This window comes from Poecilia formosa, unplaced genomic scaffold, assembly GCF_000485575.1.
Source record: "Poecilia formosa unplaced genomic scaffold, Poecilia_formosa-5.1.2 Scaffold417, whole genome shotgun sequence".
Lineage (NCBI taxonomy): Eukaryota > Metazoa > Chordata > Actinopteri > Cyprinodontiformes > Poeciliidae > Poecilia > Poecilia formosa.
The window spans coordinates 408,622-428,502 of record NW_006800356.1 but is presented as its reverse complement, the minus strand read 5'-3'; the positions used below and the strand labels follow the sequence as shown (position 1 = coordinate 428,502).

At 36.8% G+C, this 19,881-nt stretch overlaps 1 protein-coding gene across 16 annotated transcripts in view; it reads right to left on the bottom strand.

The window, feature by feature from the left end:
* Positions 1-19,881, bottom strand: part of LOC103155226 (inositol hexakisphosphate and diphosphoinositol-pentakisphosphate kinase 2-like) — a 54,625-nt gene that overhangs the window by 2,826 nt on the left and 31,918 nt on the right. The window contains exons 31-40 of one of the 16 annotated variants that reach the window (XM_016663369.1): positions 17,904-17,993; positions 16,718-16,783; positions 16,275-16,343; positions 15,966-16,049; positions 15,678-15,743; positions 15,364-15,432; positions 15,128-15,193; positions 1,788-1,925; positions 1,592-1,705; positions 174-712 (exon numbers count right to left, since the gene is read on the bottom strand). In XM_016663369.1, the coding sequence (XP_016518855.1) occupies positions 174-712; positions 1,592-1,705; positions 1,788-1,925; positions 15,128-15,193; positions 15,364-15,432; positions 15,678-15,743; positions 15,966-16,049; positions 16,275-16,343; positions 16,718-16,783; positions 17,904-17,993 (1,301 nt within the window). Of the gene's footprint in view, positions 1-3; positions 713-1,591; positions 1,706-1,787; positions 1,926-5,741; positions 5,925-7,961; positions 8,022-12,468; positions 12,532-15,127; positions 15,194-15,363; positions 15,433-15,677; positions 15,744-15,965; positions 16,050-16,274; positions 16,344-16,717; positions 16,784-17,903; positions 17,994-19,851 lie in introns of those variants that run through there. The other 15 variants (XM_016663368.1, XM_016663370.1, XM_016663371.1 and 12 more) reach the window with 15 other exon arrangements.

The window sequence follows — 19,881 nt, the reverse complement described above, 5'->3', positions numbered from 1 at the left end:
AGATTAAATGTAATATTTATTATATTCTCCCAGGTATTAAGACTCTCTGCTCTCCTCTGGTTGGTTTTTCACCCAATGGCTGCTGTGAGTAACAGATGAGCTTAGATTAAAAACCCAGTCTGACGGGACCGCTCGGTTCACTGCTCCACCGGCTGAGCTGGCTTTGGGTCCAGGGCAGTGAGGGGCTGCGGGGCGTCTTCGGGAGTGTCTGTCCACAGCTCCACGGACTCCTGCGTGTCGAAGAACTCGTCGGGCCCCTCAGGGGACTGGGGCGTCTGCGAGCTGGACCCGGCCTCGCTGCTGCTCTCCCTCAGCTCCAGCAGCACTGGCAGCGACCCGGGCAGGCAGTAGCCCTCCATGCGGCTCAGACTCAGCTCTGCCAGCGCCACGCAGGCCGGCCTCTGCTCCGGGACTGGCTCCAGAGCGCCGCAGGACACCTCCTGTCTGTCTACTGCTGGTTCTGGGTCGTTGGGCTGCTTGTCGGGCTGCTTGTCGGGTTCAGGTTCGGGTTCTTCTTCTGGGGAGTTGTTTGGAGTCAGCGGGACTTCGGCGGGCGGCGGCTGGGCGGAGGCGTTTTGGGAGGAGTGGGTTTCCTCGCTGCTCTGCGGGGTGAGCGACACCTTGTCGCTGAAGCTGAACCGCGGCGAAGTGTCGGCCGTGGTGGGGGAGGACGGGCCGGCGCTGGAAACCGTGCTGGATGGACCGCTGCTGTCTGCGGGGACGGAAAACACAGAAAATCTGCTTAAAGGGGCGGCATCGTGTTCATCAGTCACAGTTTCCATTTTATAACATAATCAAGAAGCTATGATCAGATGGTAAAAAAATGTTGAGACTGTCTCTTTAAGAAGCTCCTGCTGTTTCTGGTCATCACAACATGGCTCCTCTATTAAACCTTGAACAACGTTTTTACCAGAGAAGTAGCTCCTCAGCCAAATGCTGCTGGCTAGTCTGAAGGAGCTGAGTGGGGGAGGAGCTTTGTCCTCGAAGGCGGGGCTAGGCCCACCCAGGTGTTTTACACACTGAATGGTTGCCATGGAGATGAAAGGATTTCTCAAACATGCATGAAAGAATTAAAGCAACAATCCAAATCTGTTTCTGATGAGGAAATAACATTAAGACATGATGAAAAGATTTTAAAAAAAAAGTTAATTTTACATGATACCGCCCCTTTAAGCAATATTCAAACTAAAAGGTTTACTTCTCTCTTTGGAGTCACATTCACTGTTTACTGTCACTCTGCGCTGTGTCATACCAATCAAACCGTTTGGGGGCGTGGCCAGAAGCAGCTTACTAGGATTTAAAGTGACAGACGCCCTAAAACAGCTCAATATAGGCAGAACTGAGCAGACTAAAATCTCATCATCTAAGAATGATTACGTGAAAAAAATGTAATGAACATGTTTTGTATAACCTGTTCAATGAGGCACAGTAGGTCACCTTTAAGAGAAACTGTAATAAGCTAAAACTGGTATCAGAAACTGGCCAAAACAGCCTGACTGGTGGAGACTGAAGAGATGGTTGTAAAAGATAATTTTATGTGATACATAATAAACATATTGAAAATGGTTCTGAAGGAGGCGTTGATACTCACACCATGGAGGTCTGTCGGTGCGAGATCTGAGCGACATGGAGGTTGACAAGACCCTCTGAGGGATGTAAGCATCCACCGACGGCTGATTGTGAGCGCCCAACATGGCCGACAGAGCTGTGGGGGAAACACAGAGAGCAAATTAAACTGAAGGAAGTTAATGCTACTACTTTTGAAAAGAACGGCGAGGTTTCCTGACCTCTGGAGGTTCTGGTGTGTGTATCCCCGGCGCTCTCGCAGACTCTGGTGAGGAACTCGTTGACCTGCCTGAGCGACAGCGAGTTGTGCAGCGTCTCCAGCGGGTAGATGGAGGGCACCATGGAGCAGCCTTCGAAGCCTGCAGCAGAGGAGACACATGGCACCCGCGGGCGCATCAGCTTAAACCCCAACACTGCAGGAAAATGGTGACGTCCATCACCAAAAGGCCCGGCAACTCCCACCCAAAACCCCCCGACACGGTGCTGCAGGAACCTGTCTACTGGTCTGCGATCTCCAGCCGTCCCGTTCTGTTTGATTCCATACAGGCAAGTTGCAAAAAAACCATGCTGAATGCCCGGAAAACGGGACACAACTAACAGGTCTCCATATGTTTGCAAAAGCAAGCAGGTTCCTCTAAAGCCCCCCAACCAAAAACATAAAAATAAAAACATAAACATCCACCGTTTCTCTGAGTCCCTGTTCCTCTGACAACACGCTCCCCAAGCTGGTTAGTTCACAACCAGAGCCGTTCATCAAACCGCAGCCGGAACAACCTGAGATGACGGTGCTTTAACTAGGCCGGTGTTCGCCACAGAGACAGCAAACAAGCAGGAGTTGCATGCTGGTTAGGGTCAGGACAGAGGAGCCAAAGCGCCGAGCTGTAGGTCCGGTTCCTGTCTGAATCCGGACTGGGAACTTGCAGACTCGTGCGCCGTCATTCAGGCATGTTTACATCCGTAAAGCACAACCCGCTGCAGTATGACGCTACGCACTGTGCCAACATGCTCACAACAGACGATTTTTGCACTCCACATTTTCTTTATGTTGCATAAAATTCAACATTATGAGGAAAATAAACTCAGTAAATAAAAGTTTGAGTGAAAAAGTACCAAAATGCTCAAAATAAAACTGAAATTAGCAACAAACACTCCAGATTTAGATCAATCTGAATCTGAAAGTTGATTGTTTTACTTCATCGGTCTGCTTTGATATAAAGACAGTTTCTGTTCATTTATTAAGCTTCTTTAGACCTGAATGTTGGTAATTTTGTTATGTTAGTTCCAATGTTAGATCGGTATTCCTGCTGTCTGCTATTCAGCTATCTTCTACTAAGGCGCTAATAGCTGAGCTAATTTTTTGTTTTACGCTTTAGCTAAATTTGAAAACGTTTAGTGCACTTATCTTCCTGTACATAAATAAATTCTCCAGCGCTAACTTACTTGGATGTTTTGTAAACTTTCAGTGAAATAAGGTTTAACATTTGTGTTGAAGTTTTGGTTACTGACCAAGTCAGATGTTTATATCCATGCTCTTATTTTGAAATGGGTGTATACTGTTTACACATCATTTTTGTTTCCTCTTTTCCCCAAATCACTTTTTAACTAAACTGATCAGAAAAAAAAACTACACAAGTATAAAAACAAAACACAGACGATAGAGAACAAGATGTAAATATAAATATAGTTTATAAGGGAACTGAAGTAAACGCATTAACATTAGTTACTGCTAAATACAATATTGGTGTAATTTTGGCAATAGCTTCCAGTAAATACCATGTTGGTGTAGCTCTTTAGGTTTAGCATCCACTAGTATGTTGCTATAGTGCTTTAGCATTAGCTTAAGCTAAATACAATATAGTTATAGTGCTTTAAAGTTAGCTTCTGCTAAATACTGTGCTGGTATATCGCTTTAGCATTAGCTTTTGATAAACACTGTGTATGTATTGTGCTACAGCGTTGGTTTAAGTCAAATACAGTGTTGGTGTAGTGCTTTAGAGGTAGCAGAGGGAGCATCTATGAAAAATGCTTTAGAGTTTAGCACAACTATCGTTTTAGTTAGCGGCGCTCATTACTGGTTTTGGGTAAAACAAGTAACTTCTGTGAAGGCAACACATCAACCAAAATCAACAATATTTGGAAGAAATTATATCAGAGAAAAGCCCAGCTGGCGAAATGTTGAGATGAAGAAACGGCTATTTGTGTGGATCACACCTTCCTACATGAGCATTAGGTCAGGAGGAATCTGGACTTATCCCGGAGTTTAGGAGGCTCCTTACAGATGTTCATAAAAGTATTCACTCCCCTTTGAAGTTTCTCACATTTTGCTACGTTGCAACAAGGAAACAAAAGTAATGCATAATACTAATTAAATGAATTAAAAAGAAAAAGGGGATCTTGTCCTAACCCTGCTCTAAACTTATTTTATTTTACAAAGTTTATTTTACTGCATCCCACAATGCAGCACATACCTGGCTACGGAAAGCCATTTGGCTCAAACCCACCATGGTGTAGCAAGCACACCATAAACGAAACCGCCAGAGTTTGTTTGGAACCGTTTGGAGACGAATGTTTGGATCCGCAGTCAACATAAACAAACCACAATAAGGAAGGAAAATAAACCACAGTGAACATCATATGGAGGCTCACAGGATTCTCTGGGTTTTATTTATGCGTATCAGAATAATGGGGGCTAAGTATAAATGCACATCAAACTTCTAAGGCTTTAATTTAGAAAGAAAATCCTCCACTTTCTATAAAATCCACCCAAGTGTCTGGCTGAAAGGTCACAAAATGTGAAAAATAATCAAAGGGTGTGAATACTTTTGCTAGTTTCTGCATCTTGAACGATTCTTTGGTTCCAGTTACGCAGATTACCAAAATCTGTCTGGTGATTGAACAGAAATAAGTAAAAAAGTCCCAACAAAACCTTTAAAAACCTGAAAAGAATCAAGAAAATGTGGAGGAATAAATATTTTTCTGTTTTTAAAGACGGTTTTAGATGCAATTTGAGGAAAATTTGAAGATTCCAGTCAAATGGATAATATTTACAACATGGTTTGGTTGCACTACAAAACTAATCCGGTTAACATAATCCTTGTTAAATTACATTTTATAAATAAATCAAACTGAATTTAGCTGATTAAATCTAAATAAATCATCAAAGAGACGGAAAGTACAAACATTTTATTTCTATTAAATAAGCTTGTTTGTGCTTTTTCTACTTTATTTAATGTTATACATTATTCATAATGGTCAGACTTAGATCAAAACTATAATTAATGATATTTAAGGAAATTCTAACCAACATATTTGCATATTTGGAATTTATATAACCTCACAAAATATAATCTAGTATAACAACTTAATATAATAAGTTAAAAACATAAAAGTATCTTTTAAAATACAAAATAATTTTATATTATATACTATAATGCAATATAACATAATTTAACACTGCATAATAATTTTATACAAATATCACAATTCAACCTAATATAACTGAACATAATAATTTTATATAACAGTTTATATAATTTCACATAATACAATTTAACATTTTAATATGACATACTTTGATATAAATTCATATAATAAAAGACAAAATATAGTATAAAATATGATCTAATATAACATTAATATCATAATTTAACATAATATACATGTATAGTCATGTTTGGGTCAAACCATTTATTATAATTAGCATAATTTTATAAAATATAATTTCATGTAACATAATTTAATAGTTTAATATCACATTACTTGGTATAATTTCAATATAATAAAATATAACTTTTAATATAAAATAATATAATATATATTTTTATAGTTAAGTTTGAGTGAAAATATTTAATCCTCAGATGGAAATTTCTGCATATTTGGTATTTATAGAAGATAAAATGGTTGTAAAGTTTCCTTATTTTGAGAAATAATTAATTTCAGCATTTTCAAGGCGATTATAGTAAAATCAGTAATTTGTGTGGTAAAATGGCGGCAGAGCTGAATTTGCTGAGACTTGCGGCTCAGGCCGCCGCAGCCGGCAGCAGAAACAGGCAGGCATGCAGAAACACCAGGAGGCGAAGCAACGGGGGTCAACCACAGAGCAAGCACAGTCCCAACGAAACCAGAGGTTAATCAGAGGCCGGGGGAGCAGGAGGAGGGCGGGGCCTGGGGCTGACCGTGGAGGCACTCTAGGGGGTCCTGGCCGGAGATGAGCCAGTTTCGGAAGAGGCGCAGGTGGTAGGAGCACTGGTGGAGGTGGTGGGCCAGAGCGTGGTCCAGAGAGAGCTGGCGGCGGCCCGAGCTGAGGTCGGTGGATAAAAACCTCAACAACTGGGCCACATGGTGTTCCTCCACGGGCTCTGAGGAAGAAGAGGGAGAGCGAGTGGACAGAGCAGTGGGGGGAACAGAGGATACACAAGGTTTGATGCTCAGGGGGGAGAGAAGGTCTGAGGTACGACAGATGAGACAGGAGGAAGGAGGCGTGTGCAAGGTTGGGCGAATTTATCCACGGGAAGCAGCCGTTTATCGTAAAAACACCTTACCAAAAGGATTTTGACGTTTGTATGATAAAACATTTTATTTCTGCTTTTTTCTCAGCGTTTCTTCCTGGAGAGCTTCAGTGAATACTCTGCATGTTTTTAGGGATGCACCGATTGCATGTACGCGCTGCTAAATGTGCTACTGGGGCAAACAACTCACCGCTGAAGAAGAACCATTTATCCGCCGTCAGCGTCCGTGGCTATGCTAACTAGCTTTAGCCTTCACAACAGGCTATGCTAGCTGCAGCGTAGCAGAGAGCAATGGGGCAAAGGATAGGGAGAATGAGCAGCGCCACAAATACTGTGATTGACAGCACTAAGACCCGCCTCCTCGCTCTGATTGGTTGTTTTTGGTCCGGAATCGGTTGTAGTAGCTCAGATTGAAAACGGCAGCAGAACTTGATGACCCGTCTCAAACTGTAACGTCACGACTTGGTGACAGATTCAACAAATATGTAAAATATTTTTCAGAAATGTTACCTTTAGTTTTAAGACCGTTTTTGAGCAATTTGGAAAGTTCAAAATAAATATGTATGGAAACTAGACAGAATTAGAACAAGAAGAAAAAACGAAACAACTATTTCTTCTGGACAAAACTCAGAAAAACTGTGATAAGAAAAACGATCATGTTTACGTCATGTGGATTTACTGATGTGCAGGTGGTTAATTTTACCAGGCGGTGCTGAAGACGAGTTCAGAAAATTCACTTATGTGTGTTTTTCTCCAACTTGTGAAATCAAACGATTTTAACACATATTAATATAAATACCATATAAATATTTAATGGTATTTAATTGTTTTTAACCATTTTTAATTATCTTAAACAGTTTTTAACGGCATTTAGTCGAATTTCTGCTGGTAAAATGCTTTTCAGAGCTGGTTGATGGAGCTGCAGCACTTGGTGATTGTGTCCCAATATTGAAAAGAAAATCTAGATTGGGAATCATGACAATGTGCCTGATCTATGAGGGCGGATCTATGCAGTCTAATTCTGTGCTCTAAGAACGCCATTCTTTATTTTTATTTTACATTGGCTGTTCTACTCTTAATTTCACTGTAAAAAGTTGTTCTTACCCATTTGACCATCCTTGTAAAGCTGTTGGTGTGTTTAAAACTGTGCAGTTATCAAATAAATGTGTAATTCAGCACCCTTTATGTCTGTGTTTAAAAACACATTTTAAACAGTATTCACTTTTCACTTCCAAATCAGTATTGGCAGTGATCGGTGCATCCCTATTTTCAGTCCTTTGCCTTGCTTATATCTTTTATCCAGTTAAAGCCATTGGATTTTTTGGCAACTACTTGATCAATTTTTGGACTTTTATGTCCATTTAAATTGTTCCATCCAAATAAAAAGCCCAAATGTCTTTTGTGTGAACATGTCGGCCGTTGTCATTTGCTGTATGGACGGATGTCGGTTGGACAAGCGTTGCACATCGCCCAACCTTAGTGTGGTGCACCGTGTGTGTGAGGGATTTGCTCTCATTAACGGCAGCAACAGCCAACAATCAGAAGAAGCAGCAAATCATCCGGGAAGTGCCCAGCGTGTCAGTGAAGCTGAAGGCAATGCACAGAAAACGACACGTTGCTCCTCTGCAGCCTCTGGACAGAACCGAGCGACCCGACGACGGACAACGAGAACCGCGAAGGAGCAAGAGACACAACAGCAGCAGCAGCAGCAGCAGCAGCAGCAGCAGCAGCAGCAGCAGCAGTAGCTACGGGAACCAGTGAAGCCCAAACTTCCCCCAGGGTTGTTAAAACATCAACAGACTGCCTGACGCCACCCGGTAATGACACACGGCCCATGGACGTGTTAATACCAGCACAAACCAGCAGCAGGACCGGTCAGGGCTGTACCTGTCCAACTGCACAAGCGGGACGCAGACGATGCGACGGTGGACGAGTCGTCTTGTGTCCCTGCGGTGAATGACACGTCAGTGACAACAGGACAATTTCAGGATTTATCAGCTGCACAGGCACTAAACAACTCACAAAACCACCAAAAAAAAATTTTAATACGGCAATTACTCTGTCTAAAAACGAACAACAGTCCCCAATCCGCTGAGCGGAACCAAGAAACTACCAAGTGGATGAGAGGGCATAGTTGCACCTTTCTGCTCTGAAATCTGGATTTCCACAAAGCAACAACACAGAGAAGCATGAGAAGAGCAAACGGGATGACCTTTAACCCTTCCCCTGTCTGAGGATTACAGATTCAGCCGGTCGGGGCAGAGAACAGAGAAGGGTTAAATCCTGGCATGTTGCTTTAAATCGTCATGGCAACTAGGCCTGTCACAATACATTCCACTGGACGATAAATTGTCCCACAAGTTATTAGAATAAACGAGAATATCGTAGTTCTGAGACCATTTTCAAGTAATATTATGTTAATGGCAAAATAAAAATGTAAGAACATATTCTTAAAGATCAATAAACATTAAATTCTAAAAAACATTTATCACTGAAACTGGAAGACTCTTAAATGTCCAACATAAACAAAAACATCAAATTAAATGAACAATAATATCTCTGCATACAAAACTGTTCTTCAAAAAAGGTTCAGTTGAGACCAAAGCAGCAGACTGAAAACTTTTATCATCCAGTTTTTGACAGAAAGAGAAAAACGATAAATCATGCCAATGGAAATTATTGAGTTCATTTTAATTTATTATGCAATTCATTTATTGCGACAGGCCTAATGGAAACAAGTGTGTGTTCAATGTGATTACATGCAAACACACACACACACACACACACACACAGACACGCTGCTGAACAATGACTGATGAGGTGGTGGCAACAGGTGTATGCAGGATGTAAAACAGGGTTCCCACCTGAGGTTCATGATTAACAACTTTGATTTAAAATCATGGAAACTGTGAAGAAATTATTCGAATTTTATTTATTTTACGTAATTTTATAAGATTTTAGTAGGGGCTAAATTGGAGAGGATAGTCGTACTTAAAATTCTTAAAATGGCTTTTATTTCCATTCACACCAACATTAAAGTTACTGCATATTTTATTCTGTATCAAGATGCAATAAAAATGTTATGAAATGTGTTTTCAAACGATGGAAAGTGAAGAAAGTTACACTAAAGCTGTAAAAAAAAAGAAGATAATTTTCTTCAAATGCCAAAATTTACACTATAAAGTGACATAACAGCAATGCCTTGGCTTTTAGCCGGTCATAAGAGGAAGAAAATGGGGGTTAGTTTTTCAAAACGCTATTGCTATTCATTTAGTTATTTACATATTTAGTTGAAGAATTTGTTTAAATTAATATGAGTTACAGCAACTTTTAATTTTCCTTTGGGATCAATTGTGTATTTTTGAATTGAATAAATATCAAACTAAATATTTAATTGGGAAGCTAAATATTTGGCTTCAACCTAATATTTAGCTAATAATCCAAGTCACTTGCCAATAACCGAAAGTGGACTACCAAAATAAAACCGCCTTCTATGGTGGCAGGCAACTTCCACTTATTGGCAAGTGACTTTCAATGTCAACTAAATATTTAGATCTGAAGCTAAACATTTAGCTCTAAACTAAATATTTTTCTAACTAACTAAACATTTAGTTTGAAGCTAATATTTAGCTCAGAGCTAGATATTTAACTAATACACAAATTCACTTTCCATTAACCAGAAGTGGCAATCTAAATATTTAGATCCGAAGTTTTGAAGCAAAAATATTTAGCTTCAAACTAGGTATTCAGTTTGTACTAAATATTTAGTTTAAATATTAGCTCGAAGCTGTATATTTAGCTTCTATCTAATTTTTAGCTCTGAGTCAATATTAGCAAATCTTTGCCAAGTATACAAATCTATTAGCCAAGATTTCCATACTAGGCTAATATGCAAATCTCTTCTGAATAACTGGAACTACCAAATTGGAGGCTTTTACTTTGGTAGTGAACTTCCAGTTATTGGCAAGTGAATTTGCATATTACCTAAATATTTAGATTTGAGGCTAAATATCAAATAGCTAAATGTTAATTTAGCTATTCAACTGGAATAGTATATTTTCTTCACATTTTTCAGAGTTCGAGTTCAATTTTTAATAAACTAATGATAATGTTAACTGATTTTTAGCTGAGCAGCCTAATATATGCTATATTAAATGCCTTGACATGCATGCAACATCTAAGCTGCACAGCTAGGGGGTGATGCTGTTGTAATAAACAACATAAAATAAAAAAAAAGCATCCTGAGCATGGCTAAAGCAACGCTAGGCTAAAAATCTCCAAAAACAACACCTTGGTCACTGATCATCCTAACCTCGCACATGTTCGCCCATGAAATCGGCTCCACAGACAATTTTCCTGTGTTTTCACATGGATGCACAACAAACTACTAGAGTTTGCAGTTAAAATTTTGCCTCAGTCAAAAAAGAACTTGAAAGGCATCTTCAAATAATGATTATTACTGAAGTCAAAAATCAACACTTTGGAAAGCAAAGCGGCAAAAGTAGCACAAAACTCTGTGTCTTGCAAAGCATGCGTGTTAGTTTTTCTAAATTAATTGTATTTGATGTAACAATCTTCTGTGAAGTAGAGTTCTGTAATAACTATTAGTGTTTAGTTTGAAGTCAAAATGTGTTACATTTCAGGGGGATTAAATGTATTTCAGCACCTGTTCACAGCAAACATCACCTCCAGACTTTATAACACAAACAGCTTATTTCCATGATACAGAAAACCTAATTCTGCTTAAACTCAAATACTGTCTCATTTCTACAAAATGACTTATTTTAATCAGTTTGTGCTCTGCTCCATTATTAGGAAGTGAAGTTAGGGAAAACTTGATAGTAAAAATAAATAAAAACAAACATAAAAATGAAAAACTTATCCAAATCTGCCACATTAACCAGCATCATCATTCTTAAAAAATATGCTTTAGTCCAACAAAAAGGTAACACTTTATTTGAAGGGGTGTGCATAAGACTGACATAACATCTGTCATAAACATGAACGAGTCCTTATGAATGTTTATGACTGATGTCATGAAGTGTCATTCGGTAAATAATGACACTCTTAATGCAAAGTTGCTCTAAAAGTTGCATTGAAAGTCCATTAAAAATGCCAACGTTGCATTAAATTGTCACTATTTACAAAATCATGCAAAGTTGGCACTTTTAATGGACTTTTAATGCAATTTTTAAAGCAACTTTGCATTAAAAGTGTCATTATTTACCGAATGACACTTCATGACAACAGTCAGACATTCATAAGGACTCGTTCATGTTTATGACAGTGTTATGTCAGTCTTATGCACACCCCTTCAAGTAAAGTGTTACCAAAAACACATTAAGAGGGCATTCACACCAGCCCTGTTCTCTTTAATCAAACTCTGGTTCGTTTGATTAGAACGTCCATTTCGTTTGAATGTGAACTCGAATCCGCCTATAAACCTCGGTCTGGGTTTGATTGAAGTGAACTCTGGTGCAAACGTGAACGGCAAGCGAACCAGAGCCCGTTCCAAAAGTAGGAGGCAGACTACAGTGCAGGGCATTCTGGGTAAAGACAACCAAAACAAATACACTAAGCTACTGCTGGCAGGAGAAATGACTCGTGATATTAAGCCAAAGACAAAAGAAAAATCCTTCAACAGCTAAAATCTGACGCCACTCCATTTTGTTTACATTTCCTGAAGAAGGAAGTTGCGCTCAGTGTCTTCTTCAGAGGTTTTTGTGTTGTTTCCTTCAATGGTTCTTGATGCAGCGCCCCCAGAGGAGAGGAGGGGAACGGGTTGCTCAAGTAGTTTGGTTGGTTTGACTCAGAGCAGAAAAAAAAGGACCACAGCAGCTGGAAATGTAATAAATGTTGCAACTCTGGTTCCCAATCAAACTGAGTTTATCCAGTCTATCAGGTGTGAAAACACCTTAAATAATCCTGGTTCAAACCTCAGGAAGCATGGGAAACCATAAAAACAAACTAACAACAACCAGGCAGGAAAAACGTTTCCAGTTACAGCAAGAATGAGCAACAGGAGGATTTCTGCACGGCTCTACATAGACAGTTAGTAAAATGTTTCCAGTTATATTAAAATTGTTCTTTAACAACCTTTGGAAAATATGCTGACATTCCCAACATTTGTTCAAAAGGTTTAAAATGAAGGATTAGTGGGAACCCTGGTTAGACAGAGAATGTCAGTGTTAGAAAAATAAGAGTCCAAAGTGAATGAATTAAAGAAAAATTTGGTACAAAATCAACAAAATAACGGAAACCTGGAAATGCTGGAGGGCCATGTGGAATAAAAAATAAAAAAATATCCAAAGTAGAAAAAAAAAAACTAAAAGTTTGAAGGCATGCGAGACAAAGGGAGGTGCAGTGGAAAAATACTTGAAAGAAGCAGACGTACCATTAGTCGGATGCTTTGCAAACGACACAGAAAATCGTTTTACTGCCGGCATAGACAACAACTCTGAGGAAATAAAAAAATAAATAAATAAAAAATTCACTAGAGTCACCATGAACCAAAACAGCTCACATGTATCATGTTGTGTAATTCCCTGGGCTTCCCTAATGTGCTCGGGGAAAAATAAATGAACCTAAACGAATGAGCGGTTCGAGAATCAGAAGGATGTCCTGGTTTCAGGTAAAACATGCAAAATGTTTGAAGATGTTTTACTCATGGCTGTCAATGGAACATCTTCAGATGAGGAAGTGACATGAAACCATTAAAACTCAAACGAAAAAATAAAGAAAATTCAAGCCTCTGCTTTCCTCAAAGCAACAGGAGCCAAACGACGACACTCAGGTATTCTGAATAAGTTGCTAAAGAAAAACATGCACTAACTCTTTAAAATGTGGAAGAACAGGCTGAATTAGTTTGATTCCTTTCATTCCTGAAAACGAGGTGCAACAAGATGGATGACAAAGACCAACGGTGAGACAATCAGGAGGATGGAGGCGAGTCGGCACAGTCCCACACTGACACCTACAGGACAACCGCAGCACTGCAGGCACTGCTCAGCAAATGGTTGCTGAGCAATGCCTGCACTGCACAATAAATTAATGGGAATTTATTTGGATCTTTATGTTTTCTCCTCTTTTTAAGCATGTCTGATAGATACATGCACAAATGGAGTCCAGATGTTTTCACAAATCTGTCTGCAAGTGGAGGAAGATGGTGGAAAGTGTTGGGCTGGGCAATATGTCAGATTTAAATCTAAAGATCCAGACTCCAAAGAGCCTGGAGAACATCTGATCAAGACCAAATTTAAAGGAATATAAGAAAGTAAAGCTGATCAGGATTAAAAATCACAACAGCTCAACAATAAGACAACTGACTGCTTTATTTTATATTCATCTTTCTTACTTTTCTTGTCAGACTAAAATGTTTCAGAGCATCATTTTAATATATCATGAGGACAGAAAAATGTAGTTTTCCATCATATAATCCTATTTCCTATGAGCATTAGAGCCTTGGTAAGAAAAACATTGATGGAAATAAAGTTACATTGCAAGAAAAGTTATAATATTGTGAGAAAAAAGTCAGGAAAAATTAAGTTACCTTATTATCAGATTAAAGTTGTATGACGGTAAGTCGAAACAATACGAGAAAAAAAATCATATTAATTTAATAATAAGTCATACAACATAAAGTCATAATATTATAAGAATAAAGCAGAAATAATGTGAGAAAAAAAAGCAATGACCCATAATTAAAGTCCCAATATTACGGAAAGTCGCATTACCATAAATCAGAATAATGCAGGAAAAAAATTCATAATAATACGAAATTGTTATCGAATAAAATAAGTCAAAATTATGAAAATAAAGTTTAATAAAACAACTGAGTGTATGATGGACTATAAAAACTTCTGTGTGGAAAACAACATTCCCAAGAAAACACAGATAATAATAAACCCTGGATCACCAGCGAGCTAAAGGAACTGCCAAATAAAATAGGAGTTACTGAGGATTACACAGAATCCTAATCTTAATCAAAGTTAAGATTAACAACAGCAAAGAGAAGAATCTAGAGAAGAAAGTGCAGAGGAACAACATCAGAGACGTTAGAGTCTGGGTAAAGTTCAAAACTGCAACAGAGCAAGAAACTGTTTCTCACTGAGCCATATTAAATAAACATTTAAAACCCAAAACAATCCAGAGAAATCAAGTACATTTTCTTTCTGCTAAATGAATGTAATAATTATTGATTAGTGAGTAAAGAACATTTTAAAAGTTGATGTTTCCTTACACATTTTGTAGCATTGTTGGTAAGTTTGCATAGGGAGACACAAAGGCATGAAAAAGTTTGGTTTAGTCGGATTTAACTTCAGACAGCAAGAAAAAAAGGTGTCTATTTATTGTGTGCATGAAAATATCTGGTTTCAACTGAAAATAATGTTTTCCAAATTTAGGGTTTTAATCAAACATTAGATTATTATAAACCTGCACAGCTGGAATAAGGACTTTATAGAGAAGTCCAGCACTTTCCAAGCCCTAAAAACACCTAATTGCATTTTCAAGGCTTTCAAGTAACTGTATGAACCCAAAGCTTCCAAATAACATTGTATCATTCATTTAAAAAATGATTTGCAGAGTATTACAAATACTTACTATAAGGGTGATAACATACAAGAACAACTTAATAGCAGTTGACAGTAATTAACTCCAGTTGGTAGGTCAAAATAAAAATAATCTACTACTTTTAAATGCATTTTAAGTTTTTTAAATGCATTTTAAGTTATGATAAAAGCCACAAAAACCCCAGGAAATATAAAATAACCAAGTAATTTTAGTGCATTTGCAATAAATCCTGAACCGGTTTGCCCACACTGCCACCTGGTGGTGAAGGATTCATGTAACTGCTTTGTAGAAGAATGATTTAATTTACCTGTTCTTACCCGTCTCTCACCTGTGGTTTATGTACAAACCATCTGGATTTTCTGCTGCCCTCCACGCTCCCAAATACTTCAGAAAACCTTCCAATATGGACACTTATTCTCCTGTAATGTCTACAATAACTCCAAACAGGCAGGAATGCCGTCACTGTTCTGTCTATTGCTCACCAGAATCTTCATCTTCTGGTGCACTCTCGTTCTTTCTGTTTCCATCTTCAGCATTTCCACCATCTTCTAATTATAAAAAATATGCTGTAAGTAATAACTGGATTTCATATAAAGCCTAAGGAAACAAGCTAATAAACAACCAATACATTTTAAATCTGGATTTCACAATAAAAACTGAAGTTAAAATAATGCAAACTCTCCTGACATGAAAATTATTAACCTGGCATCTTTCTCACCTGATTCCTCCGTTTTATCACCCTCACTTGTCTCTCTTTTCTCAGCCTCCTCTCTTTTACCAGGTTCTACTACTTACAAAACAAAAATATAAAATAAAGTGTAAATACATAAATAAATCCACATAATATCAACATATGGCCTTAATCTCATAAATATTTATATTATTCCATAAAACTGAGTTTAAATTAAGGTAAAAAAAAAACTGAGCTAAATGTGACAAGTTGAATTAAAGTTAATTTAAAATCACATTAAGGAAATCTGACATGAAAATAACTTTTTGGCCTCAACTCAAACCACCTGGCATCTTTCTCACCTGATTCCTCTGTTTTATCCTTTTCACTTTTCTCACTTTTCTTAGTCTCATCTTTTATACTCTGTTCTATTAGTTAGAAAACAAAAATATAAAATAAAGTGAATACATATATAAATATATTCATAATAACATATAGCCCTACTGTCAATAAATAGAGATAATTACATAAAGATTAGTTAAAATCAAGCTAAAAATATTTAGCTGAGTCTGACAAGTTACATGAATAAAAGTTAATTTAAAATCACATTAAGGAAATCTCCTGATCTGATAATCACTTTGTTGTCTCACCTGATTCCTCTGTTTTATCCTTTTCACTTTCCTCACTTTTCTCTTTTTTCTCACTTTTCTTAGTCTCATCTTTTCTACTCTGTTCTATTAGTTAGAAAACAAAAATATAAAACAAAGTGTATACATATAAATCTATACATAATATCAACATATAACCTTATTCTCAATAAATATTGAGATAATTACATAAAACTGAGTTAAAATCAAACTAAAAATATTTAGCTGAGTCTGACAAGTTACATGAATAAAAGTTAATTTAAAATCACATTAAGGAAATCTCCTGAACTGATAATCACTTTGTTGTCTCACCTGATTCCTCTATTTTATCCTTTTTACTTTCCTCACTTTTCTTGGCCTCCTCTGTTTTACAGAGTTCTACTTGTTGCAAAATAAAACAAAATATCAAAATAAAGAGTATTTATAAATCTATGATAATATCAATAAATAAAATAATTGTCAGCAAATATTGAGATTATTACATAAGAATGAGTTAATATCAAGCTAAAAAAATTTTTAGCTAAATGTGACAAGTTGAATTAAAGTTAATTTAAAATCACATTAAGGAAATCTCCTGAACTGATGATCACTTTGTTGTCTCACCTGATTCCTCTGTTTTATCCTTTTCACTTTCCTCACTTTTCTCTTTTTTCTCACTTGTCCTAGCCTCATCTTTTATACTCTGTTCTATTAGTTAGAAAACAAAAATATAAAAGTGATATATATCACTCATAATCACTTTGGCCTCAACTCACCTGATTCCTCTGTTTTATCCTTTTCATTTTTCTCACTTTTCTTAGTCTCATCTTTTATACTCTGTTCTATAAGTTAGAAAACAAAAGTATTCAAATAAAGTACATATGTGTATAAATCTATGAACAATATCAACATATCAACCTAACCTTATTCTCAATACATATTGATATTATTACATAAAACTGAGTTTAACTTAAGCTCAGAAAATTGAGCTAAATGTAACAAGTTGAATTAAAGTTGATTTAAAATCACATTAAGGAAATCTCCTAATCTGATAATCACTTTGTGGCCTCACCTGATTCCTCTGTTTTATCCTTTTCACTTTTCTTAGCCTCATCTTTTATACTCTGTTCTATTAGTTAGAAAACAAAAATATAAAATAAAGTGTATACATATATAAATCTATTCATAATAACATATAGCCCTACTCTCAATAGAGATAATTACATAAAAATTAGTTAAAATCAAGCTAAAAATATTTAGCTGAGTCTGACAAGTTACATGAATAAAAGTGAATTTAAAATCACATTAAAGAAATCTCCTGATCTGATGATCACTTTGTTGTATTAAATCATTTGGCATCTTTCTCACCTGATTCCTCTGTTTTATCCTTTTCATTTTTCTCATTTTTCTCACTTTTCTTAGTCTCATCTTTTCCACTCTGTTCTATTAGTTAGAAAACAAAAATAAAGTGTATATATAATATCAACATATAACCTTATTCTCAATAAATATTGATATTATTGCATAAAATTGAGTTTAAATCAAGCTAAAAGAATTAGCTAAATGTAGCAAGTTGAATTAAACTTTAATTTAAAATCACATTAAGGAAATCTCCTGAACTAATAATCACTTTGTGGCCTCACCTGATTCCTCTGTTTTATCCTTTTCACTTTTCTCACTTTTCTTAGTCTCATTTATTCCATCTTTTATACTCTGTTCTATTAGTTAGAAAACAAAAGTATTTAAATAAAGTGTATACGTGTGTAAATCTATTAACAATATCAACATATAACCTTATTCTTAATAAATATTGATATTATTGCATAAAACTGAGTTTAAATCAAGCTAAAAGAATTAGCTAAATGTAACAAGTTGAATAAAAGTTCATTTAAAATCACATTAAGGAAATCTCCTGATCTGATAATCACTTTGTTGTATTAAATCATTTGGCATCTTTCTCACCTGATTCCTCTGTTTTATCCTTTTCACTTTTCTCACTTTTCTCTTTTTTCTCACTTTTCTTAGTCTCATCTTTTATACTCTGTTCTATTAGTTAGAAAACAAAAATATAAAATAAAGTCAATATATATAAATCTATACATAATATCAACACATAGCCTTATTCTCATAAATATTGAAATTATTACAAAAGAATGAGTGAAAATTGAGCTACCAAATTGCATCTAAAAGTGACATATTTAAGAAAAGTTATTTTCAAAATGAAGTGAATTGATAATCACTTTTTGGCCTCAACTCAAACCACCTGGCATCTTTCTCACCTGATTCTTCTGTTTTATCCTTTTCACTTTTCTTGGCCACCTCTGTTTTACCGAGTTCTCCTAGTTGCAAAATAAAAAAAAATCAAAATAAAGAGTATTTATAAATCTATAATATCAGTGACGTGCGGTCAGTGTAGACAGGTGAGGCATAGCCTCACCTGTCATCATGGAAGAATAGTAATAAAATCATTTATATTGCTATTTTCACCCTGTGGTTTGTACTATAAAGTACCTATTTTTCACTTAGCTTAACCAATTCTGATTATTTTTTTCTTGAATATCGCTGGATTTTCGTATTTTCCCATTCAAATGCTCAGAAGCGAAGCCGGTGAGGCAGCAGGAAGCTGAGCCTCACCTGGACTGATCAACCTCTCTAACTGCACTGGCTGCCATTCTATGAGAGCAGCTCCTCCTGTCTGTACGCCGGCAATAAAATGGCTAAAAAACATTTAATATATGGACAGATTTTCCATAATTTCGCTTATGTATATAATGTACAGTGTTTTTTGTCACCAACTGTGTGTGTATCGTGTTTTGTGTGCGGAGGAGTGATCAGAAACGGCAGATAACAGACTCCAGGGGAGGCAGGCAGTTCTCCTGCCTCATGGCAGGGGGCGCTCATGATCCCAGACATTGCGACTCCACAACTGCAGAGTAAGACACAGTGAGCTAGCCATGGAGCTAGCCATGGAGCTAGCCACACAGTAAATAAGTACAGCGATATTTTTGTCTTCTCCTCTCTTCCGACGTCAACATGAAAGACTACATTTCTGCACTTAAACAGTTTTCTAAAGTGGATTTTCAGTTGAAGCAGGAGAAAATAACTAAAGGAAGACCAACACCGGAGCTGAAGGTTTTGCTTCCAGACAGTTTGATGATTCTCAGACGGAGCAGAAAAGACATGCTGAGGATAGACTTGGCTTTGGAAGAACGGATATTTTTATGCAGAATTAGCGGTGCATGGATTTCATTGATAAGTAAAGGTAAGGCAGCAATAAGATGTTTTTGTTTAGTTTTTTAATGAAATGTGCGTTTTGTGGGCTACAGTTTGTATGTCTAAGTAATTCACTAAAGTAGAAGCGGTAGCTAATCTACCACAGAAATTATTTATTAATAAAACATTAAGCCTAAAACATACAACAACAGACTAAATGTTCTCTGCGCAAAATTCTTGAATGTTTTTTTTAGTGTTAAATCCTAAAACATGAAGTGGCATTGTTGTCAGTTGCTATGGCAACGAGTCTTGGTGAATACCTCTTTCCCTTTGCTGTGGATCATAGCAAGAAATTAATACCTACATTTCTAAGTTTCGCTGAGTTAACGCGGCTATGGATGACATGTAAATGATTAGTCTTTTGCCCCCCAGCGTTGTATGCCTGTGCGAAATTTCCATACGTCCAATAACATGCATGGTGTCTATATAAGTCGTAAGTCAGAGCAATGAACCTCACCGCACGTCACTGGATAATATCAATAAACACAATAATTGTCAGCAAATATTGAGATGGTTACATAAGAATGAGTTCAAATCAAGCTCTGAAAACTGAGCTAAATGTGACAAGCTGAATTAAAGTTAATTTAAAATCACATTAAGGAAATCTCCTGATCTGATAATCACTTTGTTGTCTCACCTGATTCCTCTGTTTTATCCTTTTCACTTT